This window comes from Felis catus, chromosome A2 (genome assembly GCF_018350175.1).
Source record: "Felis catus isolate Fca126 chromosome A2, F.catus_Fca126_mat1.0, whole genome shotgun sequence".
Classification (NCBI taxonomy): domain Eukaryota; kingdom Metazoa; phylum Chordata; class Mammalia; order Carnivora; family Felidae; genus Felis; species Felis catus.
This window is the reverse complement of record NC_058369.1, coordinates 17636193-17654082: the sequence shown is the minus strand read 5'-3', so window position 1 is coordinate 17654082 and position 17890 is coordinate 17636193. Positions and strand designations below refer to the sequence as shown.

General features: G+C 40.4%; 1 protein-coding gene across 12 annotated transcripts in view; it reads right to left on the bottom strand.

Moving 5' to 3' along the window:
• FBXW12 (F-box and WD repeat domain containing 12) overlaps positions 1 to 17890 on the bottom strand; it is a 75059-nt gene that overhangs the window by 34258 nt on the left and 22911 nt on the right. For 9 of the 12 annotated variants that reach the window (XM_045049733.1, XM_045049703.1, XM_045049761.1 and 6 more), the window contains 2 exons: positions 5920 to 5949; positions 5032 to 5147 (listed from right to left, as the gene is read on the bottom strand). In XM_045049733.1, the coding sequence (XP_044905668.1) occupies positions 5032 to 5052 (21 nt within the window). In that variant the 5' untranslated portion in view covers positions 5053 to 5147; positions 5920 to 5949. Of the gene's footprint in view, positions 1 to 5031; positions 5148 to 5704; positions 5847 to 5919; positions 5950 to 8930; positions 9466 to 16292; positions 16365 to 17890 lie in introns of those variants that run through there. The other 3 variants (XM_045049748.1, XM_023248416.2, XM_045049756.1) reach the window with 3 other exon arrangements.

Here is a 17890-nt window from a genome sequence, read left to right as displayed (position 1 = left end):
TCGGGTTCGTGAGTTCAAGCCCCATGCTGGGTGTAGAGATTACTTAAATAAAAACAACTTTGAAAGAATGAATTGAATTATTATGTGATTACAGAGAACCCACTAGAATGGTCCTGGAGCTGATTATGATTACTATAACCCAGCTGAGTATCGTCCTGGAGAGGGACCAGAGGTCACGTCTCTCACAAAAGCAAACCAGAATGCATGAGTCAGATAGGCACCAACATCACTGAGAAGCTCAGTGGCAAGATTTTGTCCTCTGAAGGTCCTGGTGAGGACAGGAAAGTGGCTACAGAAGTGGGCTCCCTAGCATCAGTGGGGAAGATAGGATTCCATACAACAGGAGCCAGATGGTCACAGCTCACTGTCAGAAGCCAGATGGGTGTGAACACTGTGAGAGGAAACAAGTCTGGCGTTGCCACCTGGGGGCCTCGATCCACAAGGATTTGTGTCAGTGACAAAAAGGTATGAGATAGGACGGGCAGCCATTGATGGCACTGCTTACCTTCTACAGACGAAATGATAAAGAATGGGATTGCAGAAGACTCAAGTCAGCAACTAAGCCAAAAACTGTGAGCCCTTACACAATTTTGATATCTAAACCAGATCACAGAATCCATTGCTTGAATGGGGACCTGGGTGTCCTTGAAAATGGAACCAACAGAGCCTCTGCAAGTATCAAAAACGTATATTCGCCTAGCCTTTTGCCAATGTGACTGACCTATGACCATGGACCTAAGTAATTCTACAATGGGGAAAGAGGGACACCCAGGTATACTGAGGGCTGTTGGATATAGACAATGAGCTTGCCCTATTATCAGGGTCACATAATAGGTATAAATTTCCAGTTACAAACTGAATAAGTCACGGGGATAAAAAGTACAGCGTAGGGAATACAGTCAATAATGTCGTATTAACTTTGCACGGTGACAGATGATAGCTACATTTGTGGTGAGCATTTCCTAAGTATATAATTGTCGAATCACCACATTGTACACCTGAAACTAACATATTATATGTCAACTACACTTCAATTTAAAAAAAAAAAAAGAAAAATCAACCACAGCCCTCGTATTAAACTGAGGCATATGGAAACCAAATGATACACAGCTCAAGTCCATCTTATGCTGGATCCGATGGTTCTGTGAATTTACCTCATGGTCATTTCTCTGGTCTGTGACTGATTGGCTACACTTGGCTGCTGGCAGAGCCCACATGCCAGCTCTATGGCCTGGAAAGTAAAATTCACTGTGGTAGGAAGAGCCAAGTGAGTGCTCCTGAAACTGCCTTGACTCATCAAAAGTAGAGCAGAGCTGTTCTGCATCCAGTAGAATCGCGGCCTCAAAGACAAAGGGAATGCAGTCACCACCACAGCCCAAAATATGGCTGTTGCAGAAACAAGATGGATCATGGCAGATGAGTCACCTACTGCAAAGCTAACCATGTGGTCATTCCATGGGCAGCAGCTATGGAGATGTGTTAACTATAAGGAACAGATTGATACAAACTCTGGCATGTGGCTCTGGGCAAAGAGAGAGAGACAGAGGATCTGAAGAGGGGTCTGCACCGACAGCAGAGAGTCCTATGCGGGGTTCGAACTCACGAACCGTGAGATCATGACCTGAGCCGAAGTTGGACGCTTAACCGACTGAGCCACCCAGGTGCCCCTCCTCCTTCTTTTCATATCTGAATATTTCATAGGGCTGTCTGCACAACAGCGTTTGCCTCCATTCTTAGATCCTTCAGAACTACAGTTCCACGAAGGCTGTTCAGCCCCGCAACTTCCTTCACGTTTAGTTCAGGAGCCGCTTCAGTGTAGTTACGTTGATTTTCCTCTCAACAGTTTTGGACTTAATCAAACATTACCTCTTTGTTAAAATGACATTAGTGGGGGGAAAAGGGGGTTCTTATTCTTCCTCCTTGGCAGTCCCATTATACGCTATTTTTCTGGTATCTCTATTTCACTCTTTATATCATAAATGCCAGGGTATCTAAAATTTGTGGAAAAAAAGCATATGGAATTACTCATTCAGGGAAATTGGCTCCTCAAAGGAACCATAATTCCCTCTGGAAAGTGGAATTAGATTCTCTACACTCATTTATTGCATCGGAGGATATCTGCTTCCTGTCGCTCTGGAATCACACGTAACTGACTGAGCCACCCAGGAGCCCCTTATTTTGTTTTAAAAGACAATTATCACTCATCTGTGAATGTTTTACTTGGTTTGTTTTTTGTTTGTTTGCTTTTTTGTTTCAAGTTTTTACTTAAATTCCAGTTAGTTAATATACAGTGTAATATTAGTTTCAGGTGTAGAATTTAGTGATTCATCACTTACATATGACATCCAGGGCTCATCACAGCCAGTGCCCTCCTTAGTACCCATCACCCATTTAACCCATCCCCCTGCCCACCTGCCCTCCTCAGTTTGTTCTGTATAACTAAGAATCTGTTTTATGGTTTGCCTCTCTCTCTCTCTTTTTCCCCCATGTTCATTTGTTTTGTCTCTTAAATTCCACATATGAGTGAAATCATATGGATTTGTCTTTCTCTGACTGACTTATTTCACTTAGCATAATAGTCCTTAGCTCCATCCACGTCATTGCAAATGGCAAGATTTCATTCTTTTTTATGGCTGAGTAATATTCCATTTTATATGTATACCACATCTTCTTTATCCATTCACTGTTAATTCCTCCCTTTTTTGTCTCCTCACATTGGCTAAATCAGAAGAATAATTTTAAAAATCGCAGTGGTAATTGTCATTTAAGATTTGTTTCAGCCTAAAAGTTAAATTGTTTCTTTGTTTTATCATTCTATGATCATAGGATCTATGTGGTTTAGGAATAAACACAGTTTAGTTCTGGGTTATTACATTTTTAATATTTAACTGAATATAATTTCATAACATCTGTTTTAATCTCCCATGATTCCTTAACAGTGGAATGGGTTTATATTGTAAATTTTGGATATACAAGATAAATTTAAACACACAACAATAATAGAAGAAATAGCATAGTTAACAAAAATAAAGAATTAACAAGCATCTCCCTATATTCATAAGAAACTAACAATATAAAAATATAGTGTTTACCTTATAGTAAAAGACATTTAATTTGATAGATAGTGTAACTGAACAAATGTGACTTAGCTCCTTGGTGACCCACAGACAGCAACTACACCAGGTGGAACTGTCACACAAAGGAAACTTTATTTGCAGCAAAGGACATCAACGGGGAAAAACCTCCAAAGCTGTCACTCCCTGAGCAAGGGTGAATGGGTTTCTTTTTCTTTCTTTCTTTCTTTCTTTCTTTCTTTCTTTCTTTCTTTCTTTCTTTCTTTCTTTCTTTCTTTCCTTCCTTCCTTTCTTTCTTTTTAAAACAATTTTAAAAATGTTTTTTCCATTTATTGTTGAGAGAGACAGAGACAGAGTGTGAGCGGGGGAGGGGCAGAGAGAGAGGGAGACACAGAATCTGAATCAGGCTCCAGGCTCTGAGCTGTCAGCACAGAGCCTGATGTGGGGCTCGAACCCACGAATTGTGAGATCATGACCTGAGCTGAAGTCGGACTCTTAACCGACTGAGTCACCCAGGCGCCCCTAATGTTAGGATGACTATTTAGAACAGGGATCCCTGTCATTATATGTAGAGGTGGCCATAAAGCAGCACACGGAGTTTAAGGAGTCATGCTCATCCACACAGTGTAAATGAGGCTTGTATTCCTCCTTGGGCAGGGAGTTTAGTATTATGATGAGGTCAAGGTGACTGTCGGTCACTCCATGGGTTACTCCATGTTCCATCTGTGCAGATGTGAGTCAGGGGTTAAGCTCAAACTGCTCTGAGTGGTCTGGGCAGGCCAGAGCTCCTCACCAGGGCAGTCATTAATTGCTTGAGAGACAGTTTTGGTTTTCACCCCAATGCTATGCCCCTTGGGTCTCTTGCCCAAGTTAAGAGATAAGCTGGAAAGAAGAGTTTAAGAAAAAATGTGGGACAAAGGTTGGTGGGTATAAGCAGGTGAGCAGAAAAGTTCAGGTCTTGGGGTCTATCCTGAGCTTCATCATAGCTTCCTGTATATGTAAAATATTTAAAAACACAGTCCTATTTTACACCACATTTAAAACTGAGCTTAATTATTTCAATTTAAGATATCCAGACAGCTTAAACATTTAAATTAAGAATATAAAGCAATAAAATTTTGCAAATGACTATATCTAAAATTTAGGGGCAGGGACAAGCATATCAAACAAGAAAGCAGAAACTACGTAATAATGGAATTACTTGATTAAATACCATGTAAGAATATTTGTGTGATAATATATTCTATAAACACAATTAATACACACAATTAACACATAACTAATTGATCTGTAAAATGTACTTTGCAGGTTATAAAATTTGATTAGTTACATAGAAGTAATAACTCATGAATTTCTGAGGAAAGACTAAGGGAAAACTGAGGAAAAAAGTATGAATATTCAATTCACGAAGAATAACCCAAAAGACACAGCCTCATAGAAAAATATTCAAATTCACTTGAATGCATATTAAAGTAACAATGCCAGGGGCACCTGGGTGGCTCAGTTGGTTAAAGGTTAAGTGTAGGACTCTTGACCTCAGCTCAGGTCTTGATCTCGGGTTGTGAGTTCAAGTCCCGTGTTGGGCTCCACTGGGCATGAAGTCTACTTAAAAAAAAAACAGGGGTGCCTGGATGGCTCAGTTGGTTAAGTGTCTGGCTTCAGCTCAGGTCATGATCTCACAGTTCATGAGTTTGAGCCCCACATTGGGCTCTGCACTGACAGTGTGGAGCTTGCTTGGGATTCTCTCTCTCCCTCTCTGCCCCTTCCCCACTCTCTCTCTCTGTCTCTCAAAATAAATAAATAAACTTTAAAAATAAAAATAAAAATAAAGTAACAATGCCACATCACCTCTACTCATCAAACAGGTGGGAATGCTGAAATTACTAACGTTGGTGGGAATAAGGAGACTAGCACACTCTTACCTTGCTGGTAGAATTCTGACTTGTTTTCAACCTACCTGGAAAACCATTATCCTCATCCTCTTCCTCCGTCTCCCTTCTCTTTTTCTCCCTGTCTTCCTTCTTTCCCTCCTTCCTTTCTCTAAAGCAGCATCTCACTCCTGTGAATCTCAATCTGCCATAAGAATAAAGAAACAAGAATAAGCTTTCTGCAAAGCTGTGATAGGCAAACATCTAGTGAGGCTACTAACATTAGAGACTGTGGGGTGTAAAAGTTAAAGACCCCAGAGCCAGTTCAAATCCCAGCTCTGCTACTCATCAGATATGTGACTATTGGCAAGTTATTTAATCTGACAGTGTTTCATGTTCCAGATCAGTGACCTGGGGATAACACTATATCTAATTCATAAGTTTGTTTTGATAATTAAAATAGATCATTTGCATAAAGTTTTAAAATAGTCCCTAGGAAACAGTAAACAAAATATAAATGTTTTTCATTGTCAACAAATAAACTGATTCTGCAACTTTAAGGTTTTAATAAAAACATAATCTTGCGATGTAAAACACATTATTAAAATATTATGTTGGCAAAGGTACATAGAAAATAACATTTTTATTCTCTCATCCCTTTCTGTGTATATCAGATTAAATAAGCTTCATCTCAGTGAAAAAGCCGCAGAGACCACTAGTTTTACTTGGTGGATCTGGACAGAGCGTTTATTAAACACTGACCGTGGAAATGGCTCTGTGACTGAATCATAGTTCCCTTTGAAGTCAGGTGGTTTCCAATTGTCTTACTTCATCAAAGTTTAAGGAACATAGATTATAGCTCACAAATCATTAAAATTGTTTTTAGTATCATGATGTAATTTTTTATGTCATTAGGAAGGACTTCCACGATGTAAGTGACCCTGTTAAAATAAAAATTTTAATTCCCATCTACTTACGTAATGTGAACATGATTTTTCAGTGTGTATCTGTGGAAATAAAGGATACATATAAAATGGGTGCTAAATCCCGAGTGATTCCAGTAACAAGTGGTATCCAAGGGTACACACACACACTAACTGGACACAATCAGCACCATGCATCACATTCAGAGATGTATAGCTAATAAAAAGTTACTTCTAGGTTAAATAACTATCAAAATTTGTAATATATGCTGTTTGGTTTGATCAATGTATACTACTAACGATTGTGATGATAACCCAAGAGAATTTTATTAATACTTTATATCCTGTGGTCATAGGAAATTGAAAACATCAGTTCATTTGCATATTTCTGTTGAAGAAAATTAGAAAAGCCTGACCAGAAAAGATTTGTAAGACAACAGGTCTGGGGGCACCTGGGTGGCTCAGTTGGTTAAGTTTCCGACACGATTTTAGCTCAGGTCATGATCCCATGGTCATGAGACTGAGCCCCCTCTCATTCTCCCACGTGCTGTCTCGCTCTCTTTCAAAATAAATAAATAAACAAACAAACAAAATTACATTGTGCCTAAAGTTGTGGGGAAGGTTGAATGAAAATTTTACTCATTCAAGGAGAAAAAGTATGGAAAGTTTCAAATTGTGAGCTCATGCATGTGTTTTTCAAATTATCGTGGTGACATCAAATCACCATACAATGTAGATTCCACTGGATACATCTTAAAGAAAGACTTTTATTTTTATTTACTTATTAGGATTTTATTTTTAAGTAATCTCTACACCCAACTTGGAGCTCCAACTCACAACCCCGAGATCAAGAGTCACACGCTCCACCAACTGAGCCAGCCAGGCACCCCCAACATTTTTATCTTAAAACATCAATATTTAAAATGAGTCAGTCATGGCATGCCTGGTGGCTCAGCAGGTTAATTGTCTGACTTCAGCTCAGGTCATGCTCTCACAGTTTGTGAGTTCAAGCCCCGTTTTGGGCTCTGTGTTGACAGCTCAGAGTCCGGAGCCTGCTTGGGATTCTGTGTCTCCCTCTCTCTCTCTGCCCCTCCCCAACTTGTGCTCTGTTTCTCTGTCTCTCAAAAATAAATAAACATTTAAAGTCTTTTTTGGACGAGTCAGTCATTTAATAATTTGTAACCATTTAAACTTAGGATGAAACATTTTACATTCACTTAAAAATATGTATAAGTGGATACCAAATTTAGAGGGACTGAAAGCAAAAATCTTGAAGACTATCACGGTAGACAATGTGGTCAATCAGAACAGTACTGAGAAGGTATACTTCACCTCCCAGAACCATGCGACACGTCCCCATTTAAGTCATTCATCCAGAACTGGGACCTACAGGATTTGTGATACCCAATAACTTCTGAACGTTTCCTTTAAAGTTGGTGTTTTGAGGGACTTTTTTTTCAAGTGGTAGAAAGAGTTACTATTTAGTGCTCGTGGAAAGAGCACTCCGTCCCAGGATTCTTCACCTTCCCTAAACAAAGCTGAGCTTGGCAGATTCCAAGAAAGCTTTGGAAAAGTAAGCTTCCACGTTAAGATTCTATGAGTCAGTATTAGAAACATTCTAAATTAAAGGTTTTGATTAAGTGAATATATAGTTTTGACTACTGATAAAATAAGTAACTGTATATGCAGATGTGACAATTTATAGTACTGTGAACACATCTGAAGCTGTCCTGAATACAATGATTGCTCTACAGATAAAAATGCAGGAATTCAAAATTTGGGTAGGACACACCCTAACTTGCTACAGGTTTGGCAAGAACCAGATTCTGGGGTGGACAATACAAACCACCTTTAAAACACTGAAATTGAAACTCATAAGATTTAGGCATTACGGAATTTGGAGTTGGAAGAAATAGGTGGGAGTTATAACTATACCTCCTAACTTCAGAGTTCATACTCTTGGGGGCATTTGGCTGGCTCTGTCTGTAGAGTGACTCTTGCTCTTGGGGTTGTAAGTTCAAGCCCCCCATGTTGGGTGTGCAGATTACTTAAAAAATAATTTAAAAATCTTGGGGCGCCTGGGTGGCTCAGTCGGTTGAGTGTCCGACTCACGGTTTGTGAGTTCAAGCCCCGCATCAAGCTCTGTGCTGACAGCTCAGAGCCTGGAGCCTGCTTCGGATTCTGTGTCTCCTTCTCTCTCTGCCCTTCCGCCACTTGTGCTCTGTCTCTCTCTATCAAAAATAAATCTAAAAGAAAAAAATTTTTTTTAATCTTAAAAAAAACAAAAAACACCACAAAGTTCACTCTCTTCTACTGCCAGGCATACGGGCCTTGAAAAGACATTTACTCCTTCCCCCGCCCATTGTTATTTTATTACCAACAAACTGGAAATAAGAAATATCTCGTCCAGCCTGTTTCTCACAGACACTGCAGGAGTCATAGCAGGTAAAGTGGACTTACTCGTTTGCAAATTTTTGAGTAGGAAAAGGGTTATATTATTTTTTTTTTAATTTTTTTTTTCAACGTTTATTTATTTTTGGGACAGAGAGAGACAGAGCATGAACGGGGGAGGGCCAGAGAGAGAGGGAGACACAGAATCGGAAACAGGCTCCAGGCTCTGAGCCATCAGCCCAGAGCCTGACGCGGGGCTCGAACCCACGGACCGCGAGATCGTGACCTGGCTGAAGTCGGACGCTTAACCGACTGCGCCACCCAGGCGCCCCAAGGGTTATATTATTAATATTTGTTTTCACTCAGGGAAGGTGTTGGGACAGAAATTACCTAGGTATATAATTTGCCTGGAAAATGTATAGGAAAAGTATGGAAACCTGCACATAAATAATGTCAACTGCCTCATGCTATAATATTTTCAATAATGCTTGTTGTTGGTAATACTCCATGGTTTTGCTTGCAATACTGTGATCGATTACTAAAATTAACACCAAAGTAATAATATGGAAGATTAAGAAATGGGAGTGAGTTTTCTGTTTTGTCTCTTCGCATCTTTTTTATTGTCTATTGATTTAACACGTGTCACTGAACTTCCTAGTGACTGCCTTTCTTACCTCAGAGATGAGTATCAACTTCTAAACATTTAATTGCAAAGTTCTTGTTGCTTATTCTTTACCAAATGATCTCCTTGCAGATAGTCTGTACTAGTTTTTTTTCTAGCATCTTGTAAAATTCCATTTTGGGGATCATTTTCTTCCAATGTCCAATTGCTCTAGGGAAATAAATTAAGCAATTTAATTGCATCGGACAGAATTCATTCCAAATGACCTGAGGAAAGAGCAAACTTGAAGTATTTAGACTTCAATTCCTGGCCAATGAGGGATCGCTCTAAGAACTTGTGCTTCACCTGGAGCTTTCTCTACCCTCCCGTCAAAGGCTGCATATTTTCACAGCTTCTCTGCCACTATGAAGGAACTTCTCAAAAGCCGTCCTTGTTCTGGCAGTCTCCGTGTGGGCTGTCTTCGCAGTTGGTGACTTATATATCCTTGCTCTGCCCAAATTTTCTGGGGTAAATCCAGGATCATAGGAAAATCAGAGGTAAAAGTGGAAGGGCTGTTCAATTTTATTTAATCCTTTTTTTAAATGTTTATTTGTTTTTGAGAGAGAGAGAGAGAGAGAGAGAGAGAGAGAGAGAGAGAGAACATGAGCAGAGGAGGGGCAGAGAGAGGAAGACACAGAGCCGAAGCAGGCTGCAAGCTCTGAGCTTCAGCACAGAGCCTGACGTGGGACTCGAACTCACTAACTGCAAGATCATGACCTGAGCCAGAGTTGGACATTTAACTGACTGAGCCACCCAGGCTCCCTATTTAGTCCTAATTCCTTTAGGTTACAGATGTAGAAACTGAAACTCAGAGGAAGAAAGGCTTCCCTCAGTGTCATTGGTATCAAAGCTGGGAGTCAAATTCTAACCTTTCAAACCCAGGACCACTGAACTTTTCAAAATACCTACTTACTATCCAGGCCTTCAAACCTTAGAAACTTTCATTTTCAGGGTCTATTTACATTTCTCAAACCCAAAAAGAACTTGAATAGCTCTGTGGAAATAGAATCAGATATTCTTCTGGTCAATGGCTGGTTTTAGAGTTCATGCTTAATGGTAGGAAATCTCTGAGTGCCTCAGTGTGGTGCGTTCCAATCTGTGGGGGCTGGCGACGTGGGTGCTGAAAGAATTCACCCAAGGCAGAGCAAAAGAGATCGAAGTTTCTTGAATACACTGCAAGGGAACAGCAGGCAGGACAGCAAGGGAGAAACTGTCTGCCAGGAGGCGGTGCTGAGGGGCCACGGTAATAGGGCCGAGTGAGGGAGTATGGGGAAGAATGGAAATTTCCCATTTTTTGGTAATCTTCGGAATTGCGCCTGCTCGTAATTGGTCAGTTAGGGCCTGTGGCTATTTTGAGGTAGGTCACGTGATGAGCCTGTGTCAGCTCCGGTAGTCGCTGTGGGTCCTTTTGCCTTCCTCAGGTTTCCATAGCTCAAGCCTCTATACCCAACACATCCTTTTTCCATTTGGACTTTGAAACTTTCATTTATCTTCAATTTTTTTACTTTCTATTGGTGCTTTCTCTCACTGAAAACATTTTTTTCCCAAGCCCCTCACATCTTAAGAGGCTCTGTAACAAATTGAAAACTAATCTCCGTGCCTCTCATATCTTATGGGGAAAACTCCTTTCCCTCCTCCGCTGAAGAAAAAACTCTTTCCATCCACTCCAACACTTCTGACACCAAATGTGTGGGTTTTCCACACCAAGCAATCCTCCCATTTTCTGTGGACACCAATTGGGTGTCTTACAGTTTAACACAATTATGACACTACTACCGGGCATGCATCCCAACAGTATGGGGTAAGGACTCAATCCCACAAGACTGCCCCTACTTCAGACAGCAATCACAAGACTGGGCCTCCAGCACTTCTAACCAACTAGCTATAACACAGGAATTCCCCTGACTCCATTCTTAGGTTCAATAATTTGCTAGAATGGCTCACAGAACTCAGGAAAGTGCTTTACTTACTATTTCCAGTTTATTATAAAAGGCAGAACTCAGAAACAGCCAAATGGAAGAGAGGCACAGGGCAAGGTAGGTGGGAAGGGACACAGAGCTTCCATGTCCTCTGGGGGCACCACCCTCCCAGCACCTCAATGTGTTCAACCTGGATTCTCTCCAAACCCTTTGGTTTAGGATTTTTATGGAGGTTCCATTATGAAGGTGTCTACTGAGAAAAAGAGGCAAAACCGAAAAAAAAAAACAAAGACCTTTATTTGAGGTCTCAGAATTGCAATTTGGCAAGAACAGATTCCAGAGCTACCATGTGCTGCTCACATGGGAAAACAAGGGGTTTTTATGAGAAAGGAGGGTAACATCATGATCCTAGATAAATAAGAGAAGAAAAAAACCTCAATTCAGTGCTGACTGGTAGAGCTGCTTTTGATTACTATCTAGTTGGTTATTCTATAGGTACTATCGAACAGAACTCCTCCTGGTGTGCATTAGGTAACTTTTCCATCACGATGAAGGTCATATCCACAGTTTTACGGTCTGAATACCAGTTGTTCTGTTGGATTTTACGAGCAACTGTTTGTAATACAATTAGCACTTCTGGCCCAGTTCGAGAGTTCATTACTTAGAATGGAAAATAGAGGGGCGCCTGGGTGGCTCAGTCGGTTGAGCATCCGACTTCAGCTCAGGTCACGATCTCGCAGTCCGTGAGTTCGAGCCCCGCGTCAGGCTCTGGGCTGATGGCTCGGAGCCTGGAGCCTGCTTCCGATTCTGTGTCTCCCTCTCTCTCTGCCCCTCCCCTGTTCATGCTCTGTCTCTCTCTGTCTCAAAAATAAATAAACGTTAAAAAAAAATTTAAATATTTATTTATTTTTGAGAGACAGAGAGACAGAGTGTGAGTGGGGGAGGGGCAGAGAGCGAGGGAGACATAGAATCCAAAGCACAGAGCCCAATGCAGGGCTCAAACTCACGAACCACAAGATCATGACGTGAGCCGAAGTCAGATGCCTAAACTGAGCCATCCAGGTGCCCCTAAAATGACTCTTCCTTAATGAAGGTTTTCATCATTGTTCCCTGAAAGTATTTTTATATTCTCCTTAACTGTTCCTTTTGTCTCCAACTTGACTTCCTCTAACCCACCATCCTACTTCTTAAGAGCTGTCTTTTTTAGGGCAAATCTTATCATAGCTCTGCTGTACGAAACACAAAAGTCTTTGTGATAATTGCCTTATTACTATGATGGGTTTCCTAGTGATAGAGTAGGCAGTTAGTGATACTGGAGCAGGAAACAGGACTTTCTCACCAGTACAAAGATAAAAATCAAGAAACCACCAATCATCCCCAGAACACAAACAGCTAGAAAAAGACCCCAGGGGATATGCATGCATTAACCCCTATAACCACTGCACTACAGTAACCTATAGCTTCGTTGTAATACATTTATATTGCGGTTGATCCTCCTCATGGAGGATAGCTGACATGACAGTTCCCACAAGGACCTCATAGGGCCAAAAACTCCCTCTCTGGACTGGCAGGAGGAGTCCCTTAGAGGATCAGAAATAGCTCAGACTCAGTCAGAGGCCTCCTTAACTATGACCCATAACCTATGCAAACAAAAAAACCCCCAAAAAAACAAAAAAAAAAAACCCTAATTCTGGTGCAATTGTGACCTCTGGGCCTGCTTCCTCTCCCATTCTGAGAGTGTACTTTCCCCTTAACTGCTATTAAACTCTTGCCTACTTGAGATTTTGGCTCTGAATTCTTTCTTGGCCAAATTCAGAAACTGAGGTTGGTGGTGAGTCAGGGAAGAGACCTGCTATTGACATCAGCTGTTGACATTAGTTGACACGCCACTTACATACATATCCAATAACTACACACCATATGCTCAGCTTGTTCCAGAAACTGAGCTAGATCCTGGTTATAAGGCAGAAATGGTCCCTGGTCCAACAGTGTGACAGACCAGTGGCTGGAAAGACTGATCAAGTGCCAATAAACTAGTATCCAGAATATATAAAGAACGCTTGCAACTCAATAATAAAGAGACAAGCCAATTTTTAAAACATAGGCAAAGTAACTGAATAGATATTTCTCCAAAGATGATAAACGAATGGCTAATAAGTACATGAAAAGATGCTCAACATCATCGGTCAGTAGGGAAATATTCATCAAAACTACAATGAGATACCACTTTGTACCCACTATGATGGCTATAATAAAAAAGGGAGAAAATAACAAGGGTCGACAAGAATGTGAAAAACTTGGAATCCTCATACACTGTCACTGGAAATATAAAATGGTTCGGCTTCTTTGAAAAATAGTCCAGGGGCGCCTGGGTGGCGCAGTCGGTTAAGCGTCCGACTTCAGCCAGGTCATGATCTCGCGGTCTGTGAGTTCAAGCCTCGCGTCAGGCTCTGGGCTGATGGCTCGGAGCCTGGAGCCTGTTTCCGATTCTGTGTCTCCCTCTCTCTCTGCCCCTCCCCCGTTTATGCTCTGTCTCTCTCTGTCCCAAAAATAAATAAAAAACGTTGAAAAAAAAATTTAAAAAAAAAATAGTCCAGTATTTTCTCAAAAGGTCACCATATGACCCAGGGATTCCACTCTTAGGTATATACCTGAAGGAAATAAAAACACATGGCCACACAGAAAATGTGTATAAATGTTCATATCAGCCTTGCTCATAATAGCCTAAAAGTGAAAACAATTCAGATGTCCATTGGTTGATTAATGAATAAGTAAAACATAGTATTTACATCCAATGGAATATTAAATTTAGCTATAAAGAAGAATAAAGTACTAATGCATACAATAACAGGGATAACCCTTTAAAATATCATGCTAAGTGAAAGAAGATAGACAGAAAGACTACACATGTATGATTCTATTTATATAAAGTGTCCAGAAAGGACAGAAAGTAGATTATTGGTTGTCTGGGGTGGGGGAAGGGAGGGGGTGTGGAGGGAGGAATGAAAAGGGACTGCTGACGAGTACAGGGTTTCTTTTTGGGGAGATGAAAATGATCTCGAACTGATTGTGGTAATGGTTGCACAACTCTGTGAATATACTAAAAACCACTGTACATTTCAAATGGGTGAATTCTGTGGTATGTAAATCATATCTTAATAAAACTGTTATATATAAATAGAGTTGATAATATAAATATGATTGTTATATCAGATCATTATAACACATAATTATATATAATAAAGTATTATACACATATACAGTGGACCCTTGAACAATGCAGGGTAAGGGGCACTGACCCTTACTCCCGCATACAGTCAAAATCTGTGTATAACTTTGGGCTCCCCAAAACTTTACTAATAAGCCTACTTTTGACTGGAAGCCTTACCAATAACGTAAACACTTGATTAACATATATTTTGTATGTTATATGTATTGTGTACTGTATTCTTACAATAAAGTAAGTTAGAGAAAAGAAAATGTTATTAAGAAAATCATGGAGGCACCCGGGTGGCTCAGTTGGTTACGCCTCCGACTTCGGCTCAGGTCATGATCTCGTGGTCCATGAGTTCAAGCCCTGCGTGGGGCTCTGTGCTGACAGCTCAGAGCCTGGAGCCTGCTTTGGATTCTGTGTCTCCCTCTCTCTCTGCCCCTCCCTGCTCATGCTATGTCTCTCTCTCTCTCAAATAAATAAACATTTAAAAAAAGAAAATCATAAGGAAAATACATTTACATTTCAATATTGTCCTTATTGAAAAAAATCCACATGTAAGTGGACCCACACAGTTCGCTTTGGGCCAAGAGTATGTAAGCTTTTGAAATTAATATAACATTGTATGTTAATTACACTTCAATTAAAAAAAAGAAAAAATATATGGAAGCCTTAATGAAAGTCAGCAGCTTTGGAGGTATCTTAATATAACTGCTTCATGGAAATTTGTAAGTTAGAGAGTGTTTTCTAAAACAACTGAGAAGGATTATGAAAGTTGTTATTTACCTATGAAAGGGCAGGGCCAGAATTAAGATCCCCATTTTACATGAGGGAGGGGGTCACAAGTTCCCTATTTCTCCACTTCTTTAGAGAGCAGTATGCATCACAGAAGAACCGGGCCCCTTCTTTTTTTTAAGTTTACTTATTCTGAGGGTGAGTGGAGAGAGAGAGAATCCCAAGCGGACTCCATGCTGTCAGAGCAAAGCCTGATGCATGGCTTCATCTCATGGAACTGTGTGATCATTACCTGAGCCGACATCAAGAGTCAAATGCTTAACCAACTGAGCCACCTGGGTGCCCCAATCCCAGACCCTTCTTAGGGATCTGATACTTCCTGTGTGCCAACCAGGGTTTCCTTCATCCTAGCTTTTCCCCCTAAGGTCAGAAGACAGAACAACTCTTCTGAATGTGTTTTTGTCTTCCAGATTTCCCTCTTCCTGCAGGTGCAGGGGCTCGCCTACAAGAGATGAAGGTGAGCTCTACTTCCTTGGTTCCCAAGAACAGGAATGGGCAGCACACCAGTTTCCTCGATAGCCCTAGATTTTCTTCTGAGAGGTGGGGACAGAGGGGGTTGGCATGGGAATAATATACCACAATAAAATCTGGGTCATCAACCATGTGTAGCCCATTTCATATGTTCCCGAGCCCTCTTCCCATGCATTATTCCAGTCAGTTCATACTCTCTTGTGGGATAGAAGGCAAATATTTTGAACCATTAAATGGACGAAATCACGGCTCAAATCCAGGTCTGTCCTATGCTGCAGTGGACATTTTTTCAGCTAAGACATGCCAAAATGTACATCCTGCACCCCACACACTAAGGCCCCACAATGTACTCTCTCTGTCCCCTTCCTTCTATATCTTACCTCTGCTGTGGCAAGTTTGACATTACTAATGTCTGAAGCACCGTATATAAGTCACTCGGTAACGTTCATAAGAAAAGTCTAACCTTGAAAGACATTTTCCTTTCTGTAATCCAACAATCACATTTGGTAGTTGATAGGGCAGGGATTTTCATCCTGATGAGTCTTTTAGCTCAGACTGGGGAGTTCACAGATCATATGTTATATTATAATTTATGTTTATATTATATTATATTATATTATATTATATTATATTAATTATATTATAGTTTTATTGGTTAAGTGCCAGTTATAATTTATATTATATTATATTATATTATATTATATTATATTATATTATATTATATTATTGGTTAAGTGCCAGGGGCCAAACACTGAAGTTGCTAAAGACCCTTCTCTAAACTCCTGGTCTAGCCTTCCTTTTTCAGTCCCCCTCCCCCCCATTACCAGTGATGATGGTCAGAGGACCTGGAGTAAAGCATCTGAAGCAGCAATCTGTGTCTCATCTTTAGGTTGAGTGCATGGAGAATATAAATAAGTGCTGGTTTATCTCTTACATCAAGCCAAGTGAACCCATATGTGGCAGTGACCAGGTTACCTACAGTGGTGAATGCCATCTCTGCTCCAAAATCTGTAAGTCTTGATTTCTCTTCTCCCTTCTGTCTGTCAGGAGGCTAAAGGTAGACAAGATAGGAGTAACCTCCTCAGAACACTTCCTAATAGTTCAATCTTCCCTCCAGAGACTCCTCCATTTCTTCCATCCTTCCCTGTGTTCCCAGAAGGGATCTCATTCACACAATGCAGAAACAGAAAGCCACTGAGGTGAGTGAGAGTGTTCTGTCTGGCCTGGCTAAGTATCAAGTGGAAAGTTCTCAGTAGCAAGTAGCCACAGGATTCAGGTCATGTGATCACAGATGAGGGTTACCCTCAAGCCCCCTCAGGCCAAAGAACAAATGCTGATGAAGAAGAGGAGGAGTGGGCTGGGTGTAGAATCTTCCCAGCTGATGGCTTATTGATCTTTGAATGGACATTATTCTCTCAAATAACTTTCTTTAGCTTCCAATTTTCTTTTACCTTTCATGCTTTAGCTATGTGGTTTAGTCTTTGGCCCCATCATATGTTAGAAGATTTGGGAGACAACCACATGAAACGCCCAATTCTTTGGTCCGAGAGGAATAATAGTGAGGCACCAAAGTTTTTATCAAGGAGGCTGCCTTACAGAGGTGGGAGGAGGATTTCCCAATATTTGCTTTCTCCTTTAAGGAGAAAAGCTACACCCCTGGGTAACTAAAATTTAGAGATTAAGTCCAATACTTTAAGAGAGAGAAAAGCGAAGACATGAGAGTAGAAAAAACTTATGTCTTTCTGTTTCCTCTTGTCTTCTTAAAAGAAGAAATAATAATCTTGGTCACAATAACAGATGTTGAGCTGGGCAGGATTAGACTTTCTTGCATGCCTTGCTGCATAAATATCAAAATTTACACTAGAACCCATAAAACACTTGGTGAGGCAAACAACTTTGGCATCAGCCTCAATCACCAGTATAGACATCTGACAATCAGAATGCACAATCTGGGGAACTTAGACCATCATAGACTCATAGGATGCTAAAACCAAGAGATACTGGAGAGACGGCTTCCAGAGAATTCACACTGACTATATTTTTTGAAATACTTTCTTAGTAGTTAAAATGGGAATTAAAAGTAATTTACTATAATCTAGTTTGGATTGATACATTAATTATGAAAGTATTTTAAAAACTTTGCTCCTATATAGCGCCATGCTTATTCACCCTTCTTTGCATATTATTATCATGCAAAGTATACTTCTATACATGTATGCCCATCAACATAGATTTATTGCTTTAGTTAGTTGTCTTTTAACTCAGGAGAAAAAAGTTTACAGAGAAAAAATACATTTATACTATCTTTTCTATTTTCCTATGTAGTTACCTTTATTGGTTCTCTTTGTTTCTTCATGTGGATTTGAGTTTCTGTCTAGTGTCCTTTCACTTCAGTCTAAAGTACTGTCTTTAGTATTTTGAAGCAACAGATTCTCCCAATTTTTGTTAATCTGGCAGTGTTTTAATCTCTTCTTCATTCCTTTCCTTCCTTTCCTTCCTTCCTTCCTTCCTTCCTTCCTTCCTTCCTTCCTTCCTCCCTCCCTCCCTCCCTCCCTCCCTCCTTTCTTTCTTTCTCTC